Source organism: Salvelinus namaycush, chromosome 33, assembly GCF_016432855.1.
Source record: "Salvelinus namaycush isolate Seneca chromosome 33, SaNama_1.0, whole genome shotgun sequence".
Lineage (NCBI taxonomy): Eukaryota > Metazoa > Chordata > Actinopteri > Salmoniformes > Salmonidae > Salvelinus > Salvelinus namaycush.
In genome coordinates this window covers 18,250,298-18,271,787 of record NC_052339.1, presented here as the reverse complement: position 1 = coordinate 18,271,787, position 21,490 = coordinate 18,250,298, and the positions used below count along the sequence as shown (strand labels likewise).

At 41.1% G+C, this 21,490-nt stretch overlaps 1 protein-coding gene across 6 annotated transcripts; it reads right to left on the bottom strand.

Moving 5' to 3' along the window:
• Window positions 1-5,441: 5,441 nt before the first annotated feature.
• On the bottom strand, window positions 5,442-20,196 carry LOC120028019 (TLC domain-containing protein 4-B-like). 6 transcript variants are annotated; one of them, XM_038973135.1, is made up of 8 exons: window positions 19,945-20,196; window positions 12,118-12,287; window positions 11,633-11,680; window positions 11,127-11,216; window positions 10,968-11,026; window positions 10,623-10,717; window positions 6,970-7,043; window positions 5,442-6,283 (listed from the first exon to the last, which is right to left on the bottom strand). In XM_038973135.1, exons 2-8 carry the CDS (start codon window positions 12,270-12,272, stop codon window positions 5,968-5,970), a joined length of 837 nt encoding a protein of 278 aa, XP_038829063.1. In that variant the 5' UTR covers window positions 12,273-12,287; window positions 19,945-20,196; the 3' UTR covers window positions 5,442-5,967. The 6 variants fall into 6 exon arrangements, with proteins under 6 accessions (XP_038829063.1, XP_038829062.1, XP_038829064.1 ...); XM_038973134.1 differs by lacking the exon at window positions 19,945-20,196 and adding an exon at window positions 12,545-12,698; XM_038973136.1 differs by lacking the exon at window positions 19,945-20,196 and adding an exon at window positions 12,545-12,698 and having other exon boundaries at window positions 11,633-11,677.
• Window positions 20,197-21,490: the final 1,294 nt, after the last annotated feature.

Sequence of the window (21,490 nt, the reverse complement as noted above, 5' to 3'; positions counted from 1 at the left end):
TCAAAATAGATATTTATTTAAATTTCATCCATTGCCGCTTGTTATAAACATTTGACTGTTATTCATTAAAAGTGTTGTTTCTGCGTTGCTCAGAGGTAGAACATTTGGCGATTGAGATAATCTGACATACCAGAATGACCAGTGGTGTAGAGGGTATACACAAGTAAACATATTTCGTGCCCAACAGTTTACCCACATTTTGCAAAAAAATAAGTGTAACTCTTTTCACTGAGACCAGTGATCAGAGTTTAACCAGCTACTGGCCACCGATATGGGCGATACAACCAACAACTGTAACGATGTATTTGAGAGACAAGTGGTCATTGTGCAACTTTATTTATGTTCTCAATTAACATTGGAGACGAAATATAGTTTACATGTCAACAATCTAAGCCAAAGCGGTCTGTTTTGCCCCATAGTTCCGCACGCGTCGGATTTGTTGCGAAACAGCGTTGGATTTGTTGCTAAACAACTAACCCGTCTATATGTAATCTGGATGGGATTCCAATGTTTGGTAACATAAATGCTAGCATAAATGTAGGTGTCAGTATAACCCTATATTCCACAGAGCAACAGCAAAGATGGTTTAGTATGAATATTATCCCCAATCACGCTTGTATGCAATGTCATGACGACGTTGGCTAGCTAAACTCCTGGGCAGAAACATGTCATCGGGTCTGTCTCTCGCGCAGTACTGCTCATGTGCATGCTATCAAATCAAAGGCACATATACAGTTGATTTTGACTAAAATGAAAACGTGTATGTTTGTCACTTTCACGAAGTTGGAGTAGTGACATGTTCAGCCACTTAAGACATTGGCCTAACTAAGGATGAATTTTCCACTTCTCTCATTGACTTCTCTAACCCCAAACCCGGTCTGGTCTGCCGAGTCTGCTTCACAAGCGTTCCTAGAAGTTATGCGATGTTGGGCCTCTGGGTTTAAAAAAGTTTTTGCAATAGCCTCGTATGTTCATTTGTAATATTTGATGTCCCAAATCCCCTTCATAAAGTACAACACACAAACAGACAGTAAGCAAACGATTTAATTCTGAATATTTATTGACACTTAAAATGCTGCATATTGCTTTACTCAGGCAAATGGCATCAGGTGTGTAAAATTAAGAACAACAAGTGTGAATTGAATTTAAAAACGTTCATGTTTTTGCCAACATGTAAACTTTCCCTTTCCACAAACAGGTCAGGGGTGCTGCTGAGTGTTTTCTAGTATATTTTTCTCTTTGGGTGAACATTGGACCCCATATCTTCATTACATTTGGAACATTGTAATAAAAACAAAAACATTCAAATCATAAAAAGCAACACATATCTTCACAGATTTGACATGTATTGTAAAAGATCAACAACAAAAGTAAACACTAGCCATCACCCAAACATTTTGAATACATTTATAGGATTCAGGGCTCAGTTCACCGAATCATCTCTGTAGGCTGTATTTCCCCATCTTTCATTCAGTAAAAACTTGCAAAATGAGAGAACTAGTATTTTGAAAGCCTATCTTGTACAATCACCAGGGGTGTGTACTTTCTATTGGTTTTTACTAATAAACATGAACATTACTTGAAGAAACACACAATTACAATGAAATGCGAGACGTAAGGTATTCATGTCTATTTGCACTGCCCATATTGCAACGATGCTGATTATTATCAAGTATAATTTCCCTAATTGGATATTTCTGTGCTGGGTGTTAGCAACAGTTGTTTCACATGTTCACAATCATCATCGCTGGATAACATAATGAACAACAAGTACAGAAGAATACTAATGGGGTTAGACATCATGTATATGTCCAGGATTTTAAAAAAGAAACAAAATACAGCTTGCAATAAATTTGCTATTTGTTTACAGTGATCTCCATGCAATACCACATGCATTTATAGAGGGTGTGTGAAGAGAGGAACATCATCATGCATGAGTATACCGCCACAACCATAGACAGACTGTATGGCCACAACACACAGTACTGAGGGCTGATGTTCTCATTATGACAATATACCAAAACTCTACCATAGCTTCCTTTCCATAATCCCTCCCTCCGTAACCATATTTCCCCCCATCCTTTCAGATCAGTGAACACCGAGGAGAGTTGATAAGGAGAGGAGACGATAGTAGAACATGGTCAGGGTTTGTACAGTTTAGTTCAACGGAAATGTACAGCGCTTCAGTTAACACCGCTCTATACTGGCACACGTTTCACTGAGAAATAGTTTATTACTGTACAATCATTGCCATAATCCACCCCACACAATTGTATAAAATGATGCAATCCTTTTCAGAATGAATGTGTTGAAATTACATTGAGGCGGGCTTATCAAAACAAACACTGTAGAAAGAACATATTTTGGACATTCCATTGGAAAAGCGGTAACAAAAGCTCACTGTGCAATTAAAATCTGATTTTAAAAAGGCAACCATCACAAAAGAAGACTGGAGAACATGACAAGGCCAAATATGATGACTTGAGTTCCCTATTTTGTTTCACAGACCATTAAAAATATGCTTATTTGTGTCCACCATAGAAATGAAAGTACAGTCAAAATTCAAGTACACAAGTTTTTGAAAAGTAAACTTTTCATTTGGATGAGGACAATGCAAGTAGTTCCTTATCCTCACACAAACATTTGTCATCATTCTACTTTGTGTTAAATAGTCATTCAGTCAGTAAAATACTAATGTAGTACGACACACCCTCTTTTCCAAAGACTGTACACGTAAGTCGTGTGTGTGTGTGCGCACTATACTCAACTGCTCAGTGAGAAAGCAGGTATATAACATTGATTATAAATGCATGTCACTGTATCATGAAAGCTTTTCCTCATAAATGTGCATCATGAATACCTCTATGCCATTCATCTCCTTAAATAATATATGTAGTTACAAACATTGACGTGCTGCCCCAGTACATAACTGGTAAAAAATAAATAACATTTGATACAGTTCAGAAGAAGTTCCTTACCCCAAGATTCGAGAACAAGGGACATAACCATCCAATAACATTGTCTCAATGGCCCCTCATCCAAAAATGGAGGAAACTCTAGTTTCATATTGATCTGAGACCCAGTAATTAAAGTTAATTGCAGCATGCCCCAGTTGACAGTGCATGTATGTTGATAGACAGTATGTTTGTAAATTAGAACGAGAAAAACAACTTGTAACCATACACATTATGAGACTATGGTATTCAAACTCTCAAATTATTGAAATGTTGAGGACAAAAAGCTAATGTATTATATCTGAGCAAATAAAATCTGAGAAGAATGTCAGAATCCAGCTAACAATGCCCACGAGGCATTTCCCTATCGCTTCAACTGACACGTTCTCAAGTTCTCTTTCAACATCCTCTTTCACAGGCAAGCAGCACGCCATATCCTATGGCGATACCAGCAAAATGCACTGACCGCCGTCCTCTTTTTGATTAAAACAAAATATAAAAAATATATATATTTAAACTCAAAATCCCCCAAAATCTGTAACCCAGCTGGGCAAATATAAGGAATGGATTCATGCATTTCCTCTTTAACTTTCCCTTTTTCCCATGGAGTGAGAGGCCTTACTCCATTTGAGCCGGGGATATATCGGTCTTCTTCAGCATTGGCTCAGTTTCAGAGTGACTCCTTGAGAGTGAATGAGATAGAGCCAAGAGCCAAGAGCTGAGCTGAAAGGAATCAAGGTTTAATTGCACTAGATGTCCATCCAGTTCTGACAGACGCTGTGTGTTTGGGTTTAAAGGGGAAGTTGATACACCCTGTCCTCCCTCAGTAGACAGACAGCAGCATGGGCTTTTTAATGACACAGACCATTACTGAAATACTTCCTGCATTGGTTCCTCTGTGTTCAAAATGTTTATATTCAACCTCTGTGATTCAGGCAACCAGAAAAGATATACAGTTGAAGTCGAAAGTTTACATACACTTAGTTTGGAGTCATTAAACCTTGTTTTTCAACAACTCCACAAATTTCTTGTTAACAAACTATAGTTTTGGCAAGTCGGTTAGGACATCTACTTTGTGCATGACACAAGTAATTTTTCCAACAATTGTTTACAGACAGATTATTTCACTTGTAATTCACTGTAAATCACAATTCCAGTGGGTCAAAAGTTTACATACACTCAGTTGACTGTGCATTTAAACAGCTTGGAAAATTCCAGAAAAGTATGTCATGGCATTAGAAGCTTCTGATAGGCTGATTGACATCATTTGAGTCAATTGGAGGTGTACCTGTGGATGTATTTCAAGGCCCACCTTCAAACTCAGTGCCTCTTTGCTTGACATCATGGGAAAATCAAAAGAAATCAGCCAAGACCTCAGACATTTTTTTGGTAGACCTCCACAAGTCTGGTTCATCCTTGGGAGCAATTTCTAAACGCCTGAAGGTACCACGTTCATCTGTACAAACAAAAGTACGCAAGTATAAACATCATGGGACCACGCAGCCGTCATACTGCTCAGGAAGGAGATGCGTTTTGTCTCCTAGAGATTAACGTACTTTGGTGCAAAAATTGTAAATCAATCTCAGAACAACAGCAAAGGACCTTGTGAAGATGCTGGAAGAAACAGGTACAAAAGTATCTATATCCACAGTAAAACGAGTCCTATATGGACATAACCTGAAAGGCCGCTCAGCAAGGAAGAAGCCACTGCTCCAAAACCGCCATAAAAAAGCAACTACAAATGGGGACAAAGATTGTACTTTTTGGAGAAATGTCCTCTGGTCCAATGAAACAAAAACAGAACTGCTTGGCTATAATGACCATCATTATGTTTGGAGGAAAAAGGGGGATGCTTGCAAGCCGAAGAACACCATCCCAACCGTGAAGCACAGGGGTGGCAGCATCCTGTTGTGGGGGTGCTTTGCTGCAGGAGGGACTGGGTGCACTTCACAATATAGATGCCATCATGGGGGAGGAAAATGATGTGGATATATTGAAGCAACATCTGAAGACATCAGTCAGGAACTTAAAGCTTGGTCGCAAAAGGGTCTTCCAAATGGACAATGACCCCAAGCATACTTCCAAAGTTGTGGCAAAATGGCTTAAGGACTACAAAGTCAAGGTATTGGAGTGGCCATCACAAGGCCCTGACCTAAATTCTATAGAATATTTGTGGGCAGAACTGAAAAAGCGTGTGCGAGCAAGGAGGCCTACAAACCTGACTCAGTTACACCAGCTCTGTCAGGAGGAACGGGCCAAAATCCACCCAACTTATTGTGGGAAGCTTGTGGAAGGCTACCCGAAACATTTGACCCAAGTTAAACAATTTAAAGGCAATGCTACCAAATACTAATTGACTGTATGTAAACTTCTGACCCACTGGGAATGTGATGAAAGAAATAAAAGCCGAAATAAATCATTCTACTATTATTCTGACATTTCACATTCTTACAATAAAGTGGTGATTCTAACTGATCTAAGACAGGGAACTTTTACTAGGATTAAATGTCAGGAATTGTGAAAAGCTGAGTTTAAATGTATTTGGCTAAGGTGTATGTAAACTTCCGACTTCAAATGTATATAAAAAGCCAAATGAAAGGGAGGTGCTTCAAGTTGTTTTGGGGAGCACAGGACCATTCACACATTTGAGTCTATGGTCTAGAACAAGCAGTAAACGTTTGACTTGGTGAAGCGTTTGGGAAAAACGGACATCATCCCAGACATGCTGCTTTGTGAGAAAATGCAACAGAAAAGTAAATTTGCCATGCACAGGAAGTATTGCTAAGAGGCAGTTATACACATCACTGCCCAAGATATTGCCCCTTTGTCCACATCAATGTCCTGCGTCCACTACCATAAAGTTCAGTCAGTGCAAGACTTAGCTTTTTGTAAGTTAGTTGACACTGAAACAGTAGTCCCAGTCAGGTAAAGTTACTAATCCAATTGTGCACTAAAAGGGGACAGTGGTTCAATGGGCTCTCCCTACCCATAACATCAACCATCCTCTTGCTTTTTAGTCAGTCTTTCCGTTCTCCTGTGTCCCCACTTTGTGTCGTCGGGCCGAGCGCATGACCTTGTAGCAGCCGCGGGCGATCTTGTGCATCCACATGACGTTCATGACATCCAGACAAATGCTGGAGATGATCCAGGCAGCGCGGCCTCCCGGTGGGACGCGGTAGAAAGCTTCGGTGCCATACACGGACCACATGCGGCTGTAGTAGAGAGGCATGACGGCAATGCGAACCAGGAAGAAGACAACGGCCATGGCCATCCCATTAGCGATGTTGGGCCTGGAGGACTTGGAGTAACCTAACACTTCAAAGAACCAGCTGGAAGAAAGACAGTCAGTACAATGATGTAGAGGAGGAGAAAAACTGAAGTTAACTCTGGGCTTAATGGGATTCAAACAATATAAAGGGTAATCTCTCACAGATGGACAGAAAACTTTAAAACATCCAGTTAAATCAATATATGAAAGTAATTGTCCAGTGTTCCCAGATTTGTATGAAATATGACCTATAATTACAATATGAGTGAAATAATTTTTGTTAATAAGCATGTTAAAAAGCAGCTTTTCTGTGTTGGAAGGGTGTGGGCGTACCCCAACAGGTGTGGGCGTATAGTGGTCAGTAAAAATATTCACGCGAAACGACCGCTGATCGACCAGTTCACATCATCCTCTATGAGGAAAAAGAAAGCATTTAAACAGTCTGTTTGAGATACAAGTTTGAGGTGGAGTTTGTTTTTTCCCCTCTCCAATTTATGCTTTGGCCACATACGAGTATAGGATGAGTCAACAACATTATTTGGATGTGAGTTAGCAGAATATTAAAAGTGAGATTTTCACTGGACAGTTACTTAACAAATGAATAGGGTTTATTTTTTCAGCAGCTGCTTTGCAGGGCTTCTGAGCCAATTGGTCATGAGTGTCACTGTCCTGTCTAAACTCAGGCCTTAGTGTGGTTGGTACCTAATATAGACATATTCAATGGGTTTATATACATCTGCTACCTACCGCTGGTTGACACACGGCGTGGAGAACTCTGCAAGCAGACGGAAGTTAGCAAAATAAGGCAACATTCCTTGTCCCTGGAAGAACAGGGTAAAAAGAGGAAAATGGAGAGAAACAATGAATCAGGAAAGAAAGGTACTCAAAATGCTTTCATTTGATCAAACATCACATCAGTATAGTTAAGGGAGGCCTTCACACCATGTGTGTACAGAAAGATTAATCCAACATCAATAACAAAAGAACACATGATAATGGTAAAAACAGTTTTTTGGGGGAAACGATCTCACTTTTACCATACTGAACTTTTCAATTAATTAAGGAGACATTTTGGAGGGGTTTGGATCTAAAATTAAATCATTTAAATCACTTTCTGATATAGGTCTGCTCCGTGGCTATTTTTCAGGAGACTCAGCTAATGTCTTCAGGCTTTTTAAGGGTCCACATTTAGTTTGTGTTCTTATTTCATCTTCAGTAGACCCCAATATACGGAGTGCTCATTCATATCATTGAGGGTATATTTACGATGACAGCCTCGATGACAGCAATGAGGTTCCAGGACTAAAAGAACACATGAAGTTAGTGACTCAGTAAAAAAACGGTGTCGGTGAAACAGCTAAATTACAGTCCCTTCACACATGCACACGCACACGCACACGCACACACAACATGAATGGGTTGGCAACATTTCTAATAGCATAGTGTTAAGTAAAGCTCAGCATAGTGTGCACGTACAGCCAGGGTTTGACGTGTAGACATTCAGCTACTAGCCAAATGAGCAATGATTATCCATGCATAAGAGCGATGCTTATTAATCACAAGCTGTTATAGGAAGGTATCGACCCTATATTATCACCCTCGGACATGAGTGCTGGTATCAGCTCGCTCTCTGCCCGGGTGGTATACAAATCTGCTCATAAAACAAGTCTCATTTCCATATCCTATTGGTATTTCAGGCTTAACACAGGGCAATATTATCCAATTAGCACACACCAAAAGTGGAAACTTACCTTATAAGACTGAAACAAAAGTTCATACGTGGCATATACTTACTCTCAAGATATGGACATGGTTCAAGATATACCAGAGAGGATATGAACTTTCCCAGCATCTCCATGCTAGGACCTCTAGGTACTGGTAAATCCATACGGTTACTGGACAGATAGGTCATATCTGCTCAGTGTAGCACAACAGCAATAACAGCAGACAAGACAGGAAGGATTCAGTCTAGAGGAGTCAGGCCTGGTCTTAAGCTTTTACATTTTACACAACCTAATTTGAATTGGGTAGTTTTTGCATGAATGTTTTGCTGGTAATTGTGGGACTATATTATTTTGAGAAACCGTATTAGCAAAGGATAGAGAGACAGACCATAGAGAAAGTTAGAGGTCGCAACATTGTATCTGTCCCATTATGGCGTATGTGAGAGTATGGGCAGCGCCATTGAGGCCATCTCCATATTGAAGTAGTCAACTTACCTCTTCTACGACTTCTATGAGTTGGTAAACAAATGGAAAGGGTGCATACTGCCACCTGGAGTGGGTTGTTTGAACAGGTATAAACCCAAGGTTGGCGATTTACTGCCACCTGCAATTATGGAATGTTTGCTCACAAGTATAATTCATTAGCTGATCCCCTAAACCATAGGAAGTCCCACCCAGTTGACTACTTCAAAATGTTGAATGTCCTTAATGGCGCTGCCCACTCTTAAACTGGCTTTTGGGCACTAGAGTCCTCTTATCTATCTCTATGAGACAGACAGATTAGAGAGAAAGGTGCAACTATAGTTAGAAGCATAAAGAAGCAACAACATTGATAACATGCGCTTTAGAAATCAAACAGCAATCAAATATTAGCCTATGAATTAGTTTGCTTGTTCTGGGTATAGCCTTATTCTTTTTACAATGATCTAATATGCCATAATCTACATCTACATAAAACAGCTGGGTCAATTAATAATAGTCACCAAATTAACAACATACTGACATAACAGCTTTGATAGAAAGCCACACCAAAAAAGTACAATCCATCAACTAGTAAGTTATAAAGGGCTTTTAAGTTGAACGGATTGTAGCAAATGTGTATAGTATGTCCCAAAGTTACTTGGTTTTTGTATTTTGCTAAGTAATAACAAGCATGACTGTACTAAGCAGTCATGTGTGTCCAGTGACAGTATGGCCTACACCAGTATGGCCTTTAAAAAAAGAATCTGCTTCACATTTTCTCTCAAATGTACATTGAAATGCATTGTACCTCAGAGTAGTTTTGCAATGCATACACTGTACATTTTTGTCATTCAAGTTGGATATGAATACAATTTGCATACAACGCTAAGGGATAAACTCAGCTAAGCTTATTGTAGAAAGATTTAAGGTTATGGGTTGGTTTGAAACAAGGCCACTCTTAAAACAGAGACACGTGAGGCTTGAAGTTAAGTAGGCAAGCCCTCACAGAGCTAAAGCATTACAGTGAGGACACATTCATAGACGAGACACATTGAAGCATCATTCATGGCAAAGTGTTATTATTATCATCATCATCATCATCAACATTTCAGTTATTCTCAAGGGTCCTCTGCCATAACAGTCTAGGAAGAAGCAGCTTTGGAAATAGTGGGGCAGAGGACAAGAGTTTGAGAGAAAGGAGGCAGAACTCATCTCTGCCACAAACCAGTAAGAGGCAGTAACGTTGTTTTGGCATGCACATACAGTACTGTTAGAGACCCCTCCACCAACATTGGGAATGCCTGGACAAATGGAGGCATGCACAGCTCAGCTCAGTACAGCTCAGTCCAGCTCCATAAAAGGCTGAGGGATCAGTGAAATAAATGCAGGACTTAAGGGAAAGGTGAGGAGGAAGGGAAGGAGGGTGTCGGCCATTACCATCATTAAGCATTCCATGCAAAAAATACCAACACTGTTATGAGCTACAGAACCTGGTGATCTGGATGGTTACAGACCAAGGGTGAACAGCAGTGTCCTGGATGGCTGGGCGTACAACCTGTTTCACCATTATAACCAGTGGTTATAACCAGGTCCATTGTCACTGTCCAGACAAACAAGCATGTTCCTTGACTAGACAGTGCCAATTAAGCATGGTAATACCCAAAAATCAACAAACATATCAGTCATTCTTTCAATCCAAACTATCCCTAATGATCATCCTAACCAACATGTATGCATACTTCTTGTATCATAACCTCAACCCTTTTCACAGTCAATCACAATCCCTAACATGAGACAAAACATTACCAACGAAAGCAATTCCCAATAACTTCCAACACATAGGCTATCTAATTTCACGAGAACACAAGAGTCCTGCTCCTGGGTGAACGATACTGTCAAGCCAACAGTATGGCCCTATACTATTCTAATGATTCCCATACACATATATTCAACAGCTGAGGATTAGCTAATGAGATGCATTAGAAGAACATGTGAAAATAGTGCCAGCAGGCTAGCGCCACATGTTCTCACTAGCAGAGTCCTAGCAGAGCTAATAGGAACAGAACTATGTTAACATGTTAGCACTCTCCTTACACCCAATCTCCTGGCCCTGTCATCACAATCACCCAGCATGACATGGCACAGCTGTTCACCTTTAGTTGTCTCTTTCCCATCTTGCCTGCATGTTCTGCTATTGGACAATAGGGAACTCACCAGTACATAGTAGTAAGCATATAACGCTGCCAGGTGGTGCACGACAAAAAACTTGTCGCCTATCGCCTTCCAATAGTAAAATATTAGCAGCAGATCTGGAAACAGACGAAAAGAACAACATAATATTAAACAGAGCATATTGCATCAAGTTGAACAAAAGTGTTAAGAAATGCAACAACAACAAAAATTCTGGTACAGACAAAAAAGGCAAAACAAAACCGATTTTGCCAAAACAAAACCAATTTTGCCAATGTCGCCGAAGAGTGGCTAGGGATTGCCAAGATGTCCTGTAGTGAACGAGGACCTTTGCAAGTGTGTATGAGACTAAAGTGTCTTTGTTCTCACCAGATATGAGGTAGCCTGTTGTCACGCCAACATTTATCTTCACAAGTGTGGGATCTCCCCTGTTGGCAGAAAAAGACAGGAAGAGACACAAATGGGTAATAGTATATACACAACACAGTGGTTCCATCATGCACTTCAACAAAGCAACAGAGTCCTCACCAGACGGGGTCTTCATTGATGGCGTCATCAAAGAGCAGGATGTAGAGGCAGCAGAGTCCCACCACCAGGGCATGAAGCGTGGACACTGTCCTAAAAAAACACATACACCCCTTGTCAAATCTGTGATAAAACACTTTAATAAGTGATGCAGATTAAGCGTTCCTGTGCACAGTGCAGGTAGAATTAATTGATTGGTTGCACGGCCACCGGCAGACAGATTCAGCCCAATTAGAACAGGAGATTAAACACCGTTCAGGGGTCACTCAGACAGGCAGGCTATCAGGCAGTCAGACAGGCAGAAAGCCAGTCAGTCAGTCAGTCAGTCAGTCAAGCATGTTAGACAGGTTGTCAAGTAAATCAGGCGCTCAGGCGGACTCAGTTAGGCTGCATCTACTGTAAGCCAGGTCTGCGCTCCTCCTGTAACTACCCACATCAACATCTCCCTGCCAGTCTGCTAGAGAAAGACCACTACAGAACCTTCACAGACAGGGTCATCTGAGGGTAACCTGTAATCTTCAAGACAGCTGTGGCTTTGCAGTATACAGTACACTCTGCTATGGACAGACAAGTCAATAGTCAATAAATGGACAGTTGTAATAATAATAATAACTGACACCATAAGGATTTTATATCATAACTGTGCATGGTACACAGTGTACCATATGGTGTGATAAGAGTGTATTTTTGTCAGATATTTTGATTAGTAAATCTGGTGAGATATGGAGCCACATTAAGTCATGAACTGTGTAAAACAACTGGATTTGAGGAGTTGACAAATTAACAACTTAGCAGACTGTCGACACTTTACTGTAAATACTCTGACCCACAATTTTGTGGATACGTTCGAAAACATGAACCAAGTGTGAACGTGCCCATTATGGAAATATGGAAGATGTCTCTATTCTACATCCACTAAAATGTATGCATTAATGTGCTGACACATGAAGCATATTATCAGTGTGTGTTGCAGCCAGTAGCCAGTGTTCTATACCTTGAGTTCCACTCCACCTTCTGCTTGTCTGCAAGGCGTAAGAAGCCAGGGCTGACACGGGTGGAGACCCAGGGACTGACCCAGTGGAAGAGCCACTGGAAGGAGAGGAAACTGGTGACCGAGATGACCAGGATGAGCTGGCTGAACAGGTCCATGGCCGCCTAAGCCCACTGGAGAGTGGGAGGAGAGAGAGGAAGGGAGAAAGAGGGTGAAAGGTGAACCGTCAGTTGGATAGATTCAACAAAACACAAATAGGTTGCACTGAGACAACATATAGGCAAAACAAAGAACAACTGTGGATACAACTAGGTAGACAGGCAGTATACTAAGTTTTAGGTTACAGGCAGTAAGGAACACAAACATTTTTTGGCCCAACCTCAAGCTTATCACTTATAAATCCAAATCAACAGAGTTGATCTTCACTCACCTACTATTTATCCTAGAAAAGTTATTTTCTTCAGCCTGTGTTTATCCATTTGAATTGCACCAGACATTTCACTTCTTGCAAGTCCATGGCATGACAGTGGTGTGACGGTCTCAGTGTGATGGTGGTAAATGTGTCAGTCAGTGAAAACCAAGTCAGTCAATGTTTAACAGAACTCACCTTTGGCTTGGTTAAACTAAGGGAGTGGAGAAGATGGGTGCTTTACGCTAATGAACCGACATACTGGTCCAAAGAGACATACTGACACCAACAGAGGAAGTGCTGTGGAGAATATACGGTTTGTGGCTATACTAACATACGTTATGGCCAGGGACAGGGTACAGGCAAAGCATAAACTAAATATACTTCACCTAGAATGTCCCCCAGGAATTGTTCCAGAGACCCTGTAGTAGATCAATACGGGTAGTAAATATGAACTGACAGTGGACTATAACAGAGTAGGTTAAATATTAAAAGTGAAGGCATTTATTTAACTAAGCAGGTCAGCTAATGACAAATTCTTATTTTCAATGACAGCCTAGGAACAGTGGGTTAACTGCCTTGTTCAGGAGCAGAACAATAGATCTTCACCTTGTCAGCTCAGGGATTCGATCTAGCAAACTTTCGGTTACTGGCCCAACGTTCTAACCACTAGGCTACCTGCCACCCCATACCTCGTTCAAAGGCATGCATATACTGTGTATACCAAACATTAGGAACACCATCCTAATATTGAGTTGCACCCCCTTTTACCCTCAGAACAGCCTCAATTTGCCTGGGCATGGACTATACAAACTGTTGAAAGCGTTCCACAGGGATGCTGGCCCATGTTGACTCCAATGCTTCCCACAGTTGTGTCAAGTTGGCTAGATGTCCTTTGGGCGGTGGACCACTCGATACACACGGGAAAAAGTTGAGTGTGAAAAAACAGTGTTGCATTTCTTGACACACTCAAACCAGTGCGCCTGGCACCTACTACCATACCTCGTTCAAAGGCACTTAAATATTTTGTCTTGCTCATTCACCCTCTAAAATGGCACACACACACAATCCATGTCTCAATTGTCTCAAGGCTTAAAAATCCTTCTTTAACCGGTCTCCCTTCATCTACACTGATTGAGGTGGATATTACAGTGACATCAATAAGGGATCATAGCTTTCACCTGGATTCACCTGGTCAGTCGGTCATGGAAAGAGCAGGTGTTCTTAATGTTTTGAATACTCAGTGTAGATATGGTGTGTGTAACTGGGGCAAAATGTTCATAAATCTGACCATATAGGCCTATGCATCAAACATAAATTGTGCGTGTTTCTATTGACCTCTATTGTCAGGATTCTAGAAGGCAAACTTCAGCACACAACAGTGATGTCTGGAGTTGTATAGTTAGTCCCCATACAGTAGAAAAAATGTACTCATTCTGCTGTAGAATCTTCCTTTCTGACCCATGCAGAGTAGAGAAAGCACTGATCCATACAGATAAGCCTTTGGCTCAAACATCACCAGCCAACCAAGCACCAGCTCAGACCAGCAGAAGCCATTACGCACACACGGTGCGCTGTGGAGATTGTCATGCTGCCTTGGGTGCTGCTGCTGCTGCGATTGGACACCCTTGAACATCCTGATGTTCTTGGCTCTTATTTCATACTGTACCATGTTGCTACATTATGAATACCAATGCATGCAGCCAGTACCTTTCATGCAGTAAAATGCAGCTACTAAAATTAGGCCTACATTTTCTACTCAGCAGCACAGCATGTTAGTTTTGATCTCTAGACGATTCTACTGTATACACATGACACTTACAGTTGAAGTCGGAAGTTTACATACACCTTAGCCAAATACATTTAAACTCAGTTTCACAATTCCAAACATTTAATCCTAGTAAAAATTCCCTGTCTGAGGTCAGTTAGGATCACCACTTTATTTTAAGAATGCAAAATGTCAGAATAATAGGAGAGAGAATGATTTATTTCAGCTTTTATTTCTTTCATCACATTCCCAGTGGGTCAGAAGTTTACATACACTCAATTAGTATTTGGTAGCATTGCCTTTAAATTGTTTAACTTGGGTCAAACGCTTCAGGTAGCCTTCCACAAGCTTCCCACAATAAGTTGGGTGAATTTTGGCCCATTCCTCCTAACAGAGCTGGTGTAACTGAGTCAGGTTTGTAGGCCTCCTTGCTCACACACATGCTTTTTCAGTTCTGCCCACAAATTTTCTATAGGCTTGAGGTCAGGGCTTTGTGATGGCCACTCCAATACCTTGACTTTGTTGTCCTTAAGCCTTTGGAAGTATGCTTGGGGTCATTGTCCATTTGGAAGACCAATTTGCGACCAAGCTTTAACTTCCTGACTGATGTCTTGAGATGTTGCTTCAATATATCCACATAATTTACCTCCCTCATGATCTCATGATGTCTATATTGTGAAGAGCACCAGTAGCAAAGCACCCCCACAACATGATGCTGCCACCCCCATGCTTCACGGTTGGGATGGTGATCTTTGACTTGCAAGCCTCCCCCTTTTTCCACCAAACATAACGATGGTCATTATGGCCAAACAGTTCTATTATTGTTTCATCAGACCAGAGGTCGTTTCTCCAAAATGTACAATCTTTGCCCCCATGTGCAGTTGCAAACCGTAGTCTGGCTTTTTTATGGCGGTTTTGGAGCAGTGGCTTGTTCCTTGCTGAGCGGCCTTTCAGGTTATGTCGATATAGGACTCGTTTTACTGTGGATATAGATACTTTGGTACCTGTTTCCTCCAGCATCTTCACAAGGTCCTTTGCTGTTGTTCTGGGATTGAGTTGCACTTTTCACACCAAAGTACGTTCATCTCTCGGAGACAGAACGCGTCTCCTTCCTGAGCAGTATGACGGCTGCGTGGTCCCATGGTGTTTATACTTGCATACTATTGTTTGTACAGATGAACGTGGTACCTTCAGGCGTTTGGAAATTGCTCCCAAGAATGAACCAGACTTGTGGAGGTCTACAATTGTTTTTCTGAGGTCTTGGCTGATTTCTTTTGATTTTCCCATGATGTCAAGCAAAGAGGCACTGAGTTTGAAGGTAGGCCTTGAAATACATCCACAGGTACACCTCCAATTGACTCAAATGATGTCAATTAGCCTATCAGAAGCTTCTAATGCCATGACATGATTTTCTGGAATTTTCCAAGCTGTTTAAAGGCACAGTCAACTTACTGTATGTAAACATCTGACCCACTGGAATTGTGATACAGTGAATTATAAGTGAAATAATCTGTCTGTAAATAATTGTTGGGAAAATTACTTGTGTCATGCACAAAGTAGACGTCCTAACCAACTTGCCAAAACTATAGTTTGTTAACAAGAAATGTGTGGAGTGGTTGAAAAACGAGTTTTAATGACTCCAACCTAAGTGTATGTAAACTTCCGACGTCAAATGTATGTACTTTATTATTATTATTGCCTATACCAGTCGATAGGCTAATGGGCTAGTACACTGTGAATCCATGACCGTAAGGGCTCAGATCCCAGCAGCAGTAGAGCAGAGCGTCGGTTGGGGCTACGACCCAGGAGACAGCCCGTCTCTGCCTTAGCAGTGGTGTGTGGCAGTAAACCAGCCCGATCCTGCCACTCAGAGATACATTCATCAGCACTGCAGAAAGCAAAGCAAACACACACACACATTCACACAGGACATCTCCTGATACCTTCTGAATACTCTCCCAGTGAGCCAGTTCAATCAGTGTGGTTTACAATCAAGCGCATTAGTAAATTATTATTTTTAATTTAACCTTTATTTAACTAAGCAAGTCAGTTAAGAACAAATTCTTATTGACAATGACGGCTTCCACCGGCCAAACCCGGACGACGCTGGGCCAATTGTGCGCCGCCCTATGGGACTCCCAATCACGGCCGGTTGTGATACAGCCTGGAATCAAACCAGAGTGTCTGTAGTGACGCCTCAAGCACTGAGATGCAGTGCCTTAGACCGCTGCGCCACTAAGGAGCCCTAGTAGTGGTGTGTGTGTATGTGTATTCATATCATATAGGCTATGAACACTTGGACACTTCTTGGAATGGAAATGGTTCAATGTGGGCCTAGTACCAAGAAAATGTCAACAAAAACAGAGGCATGCTCCACTTTTGAATCTGTAAAACATGGCTATCCTATTGCTACACTTAGACCTATTTGTATAACCTATGCATACACGCACTACCGGGGGCCTACTCATTATACAAAACAAGGATGACGGAATTGTTAAAATGTGATACTTTGGGATGTGCCTACACAAAGTTTCACAAATATACCTAGTCAGTCAGTGCACCTAGATTTTCTCCAATTCCAGCTTCCTCAACCACAACGAAGGTCCCAGCCAACAAAGCAGTGTCATGGCTGATGTTAACAAGTGCATGTCAGCCACAGCAGGCTACTGCAGTTGGTGTGGGAGTCATGGCTCCCACTGCACTCTCTGCCTGTCTGTCACACTGGAATAATTTGCATAAAGGGCTGATTTGATTGGCTTTTGGATAAGTCAACCAGCCTCCATGTCGAACTCCAAAGATGTACATCTCTGAAACAGCTATGCTAGACATATACCTTATCTTCCTGAAATACACTCCATCTCTAGTTCTCCCTCTGGCCTGGGTTCCATTTTAGAGGACTCCAGTGCTTTATTATATGTTATTACCATAGTGAGGAGGTCGAACCACTCGACCAAAAAACATTTAAAAATAAAAGATCCCAGAAATGTCCATATGCATAAAAAGCTTATCTCTCAAATTTTGTGCACAAATTTATTTACATCTCTGTTAGTGAGCCTTTCTCCTTTGCCAAGATAATCCATTCACCTAAAACACGTGGCATATCAAGAAGCTGATTAAAAGCAGGTTCATTACACAGGTGTACCTTGTGCTGGGGACAATAAAATGCAGTTGTGTCAGACAACACAATGCCACACATGTCTCAAGTTTTGAGGGAGTGCGCAATTGGCATGCTGACTGCAGGAATGTCTACCAGAACTGTTGCCAGAGAATTTAATGTTAATTTCTCTACCATAAACCATGTCGTTTTTGAGAATTTGGCAGTATGTCCAAACGGCCTCACAACTGCAGACCACGTGTAACCACGCCAGCCTAGAACCTCCACGTCCGGCTTCTTCCCCTGTGGGATCATCGGAGACCAGCCATCTGGACAGCTGATGAGACTGTGGGTTTGCACAAGTGAAGGATTTCAGCACAAACTGTCAGAAATGTCTCAGGGAAGCTCATCTGCGTTCTCGTTGTCCTCACTAGGGTCTTGACCGGACAGTAGTTCAGCTTAGTAATCGACTTCAGTGGGCAAATGCTCACCTCCGATGGCACGCTAGAGAAGTGTGCTCTTCACGGATTAATCCAAATTTCAACTGTACCGGTCATATGGCAGACAGCGTGTATGGCGTCGTGTGGGCGAGCGGTTTGCTGATGTCAACGTTGTGAACAGAGTGCCCCATGGTGGCGTTAGGGTTATGGTTTGTGCTGGCATAAGCTACGGACAATGAACACAATTGCATTTTATCGAATGCAATTTGAATGCACAGAGATACCGTGACGAGATCCTAAGGCCCATACATGTAATTTTGTTGTTTAAACACTTCCTTGAAATACTGTAGAATTACAATCATTCCTATGGAGGACTGCTCCTTCTGGGGAGTGCCAATATGGCTGACCGGTGGCTTCAAAGCCTCCCACTAGCCAATACATAGCATTGGCAATCCAGGGTTTATATACGTCATTGTTTTTTCTACATGTATGGACACGGTGCAGCCTTTAGTAGGTACGCTGCTGGCAGGCTTCGGCTGCGGTACAGCAAATCCAAGTCAGCCCGTGCTCATGGTTCTCACAGGGGAAGTGAAATGATAGGCTACAATGACTTTACTCATGATCATGCACACCGCAAATGCAAGTTCCTTCAACTTTCTTTTTACGGGTGCCTTTTCATTATCTGGATAGACACTTGCGGTTTCTAGCTAACATTACACCAATGGGGGGAGTGGGTTTAAATACATTATTATATAAATGATTTAACTTGTATACAATCGATTACTTTTGGGTGTCAGGGAAAATGTATAGGAGTAAAAAAGTACATATTTTATTTAGGAATGTTGTGGAGTAAAAGTTGTCAAAAACATAAATAGTAAAGTAAAGATACCCAAGAAAACTACTTTAGTAGCCTACTTCAAAGTATTTTACTTATTTACTTTACACCACTGGATGCAGCACATGAAACACATGCAGGGGCAGTTATATGATTTGGTTTGACACAGAGACACACGCAGTGCTTCCTAGGGCACATAGATGTCAATTCCTTGCAGGAGCCAGGCAAGGACACTGAGGTCAAATGTCAACATATAGAGACAGCTGACGCATAATGGTGTCCATAGTGCAATTCAGCAACAGTTTTTGCCTCACTATGAAATCTATATAACTACCACTCAGTGTGTCAATGCTGCTGATGACAGTTGTTCAACTCACCTTCTACAGTTGGCCTATGCATTCATATTATTTGAATGTGAGAATGACATGAGGGTTTGAATAAGGGGGCAGTTAGAAGCCTAGGTAATTGTAATACAAGCAGCCTAATAAATCTACAAGTAGCCTAATAAACAACAAAAGTTGGAATAGGCCTAGGTCAAGATACATCCAGGGTCATGCAGTTGCCTCAACAAGGTAGAGGAAACGAAAACAAACTGCCTCAACACATGTAATGACTTTTACAAGTATTTTCAAATAAGTCATGGGAGTGGCCACACGAAGAAGAAGTAATGGAGGTTTGAGTGTGCATGGCAGTCATGATGGAAACGTTAACATTTTCAGCAATGAGACAACACATGGTAGCAGTTTTTTTGGGGGGTTCTTGTTCACAAAACATAAAAACACATCCAACACAATATTTAGGCTAATTGGTGCAAATGTATTAAACTATTACTTATTTTGCATTATTTTCTAGAAAAGAACAAATCGCCTACGGTAACAACTGCCCACAAGCCTATTTTGCGTCGGTCAACTCAAGTCAGATTAATTTTTTCCTACAATGTTGCTAAATGTGGCGATACGTTGGATGTTATGGTCTTTACTTGCAAATCATCACCCAACAAAATGTAGGCTATTAATCGCAGCATCTGCTGTGACGTAACGTGTAATATTGCAATTACACGGCAGATGCATTACAATCAAAGATCATGCAGTCAATCGATGCAATATAATGTTAATGTAAAACAATGTAACCAACAACAACATGAATGGGCCAGTTCACGCCGCATTGGCCGAACCGCAGCATTCCCTTTAAATGTCAAAGAATAACTAATATAAAAATATATATAGTCTATGCTTAAATTATAAACGCACATAGCCTAAATAGACACAAATCCTCGAGACTTACCTGTCTTTCAAATATGTTCAGCACTCAACTGGTTTGTGATGGTGCTAAGGCATAGCAAATTCTGTCGAATGCCATGTTTAATCATTTTGTTCAAACGGATAGCTCTCTGACTCATAGCATACTAGCTTGCTTCTACCTAGCAAAAGGATGCCGGACCATTGTTCTAAATTGCAATGAAATGGATGATAAATCCACCCCACAAAACACGCATTTTGACAGCGGTGTGGGATGCAGCAGAGTAGCCTAACCTCATAACTGATGGTCGTTTATGGAAGTGACCGGGCAGGTTACTGTAGGGTAGTGATGTGCAGTTCGCGAATGATTCGTTCTTTTTTAACGATTCTTTTTACTGACTCGAGAGTCATAATTCGTTTTTATACGTTGCAGAGACGTGCTAAGACCACCACTTGTCTGTCATATGTGCGCCAAAAAAAATGACTATGAGTTAGAGAGGAAAAATACATGTTTAGAATTGACAATTGATCGCATGGTGCAAGTATGACTGCAATTAATGTATTATTGAATATTGTGATGGACAAAGCTTTGTAAAACCAAAACGTACACAGCCTCTGCTCAACAAACTCTCGACCGAATCGTTCCAAGGGCTGCATTTCGCGAACGACTGTTCTTCTCACCAGAGAGGAAGAGGAAGGGAGAGGCCCAACTTGACGGAAAATGGGTCTCCCTCCAGCAGGTGGCGTTTGTTCGTTGTTTCGCCCACCAAGCAAGGAGTTTTTGTATGGATGTCCAATGAGAGTGTCGAATTTGGTCAACAAAAATGAATGGCTTATTTGCTACGTGAGGTTTAATTGATCGAACATAAGTTTCGTAATACTTAAGTTGTTACAAGTGTATTGATATAAGTAGGACACGTGACATCCCGGTAACTTTGGGGGGAAAAACAGAAGAGGAAAGAGGCCACTTTTTGGAGACAAAATAAATAAATGCTGAAACTGATGTTGGACAATCAAATTCGATATGTAAAGAAACTAAATTCGTTAAGGCTGGATCATTGACATAAAGCTTATTTTACACTGCTCCAGCGAAATGAGGCCATGCATTTATGAAAGCACTTCTTTCTAAAGCCCACATTATGTTACTTTTTTTTTTTACAGTTCTACGGGAATATACAAACATATGTTAAATGTGTTATTTTTATTGTAACAATTATGGGATTGTGCCATGTGTGATAACAGGTGACAAATTGTTAATAAGAAACTCGGTTTCCTACTATAGGCAGTTGGTTGCATAGTGATTGTAACATTGTAACTCCGATGCAGATGTACACGCACGCACCAACATTTTCTATGGGCATAATCATAGAATGACAGAGAATTTGAGCCTATTTCTTCCTATTCCCATAAATAAGTGTTAAGCCAACCAGACAGACACAATTATGCTATTCATTGATTTCGGTATAGCCAAATAGTCCAATATTGTCGCATGCACATACTAAATATCTCCGTGTCTGGGAAGGGTTTGGTGTGTTTGGTTAAAACCAGGGCTCGAATTGAGTGAGGGTAACACATATCATTGTTAAAGAAAA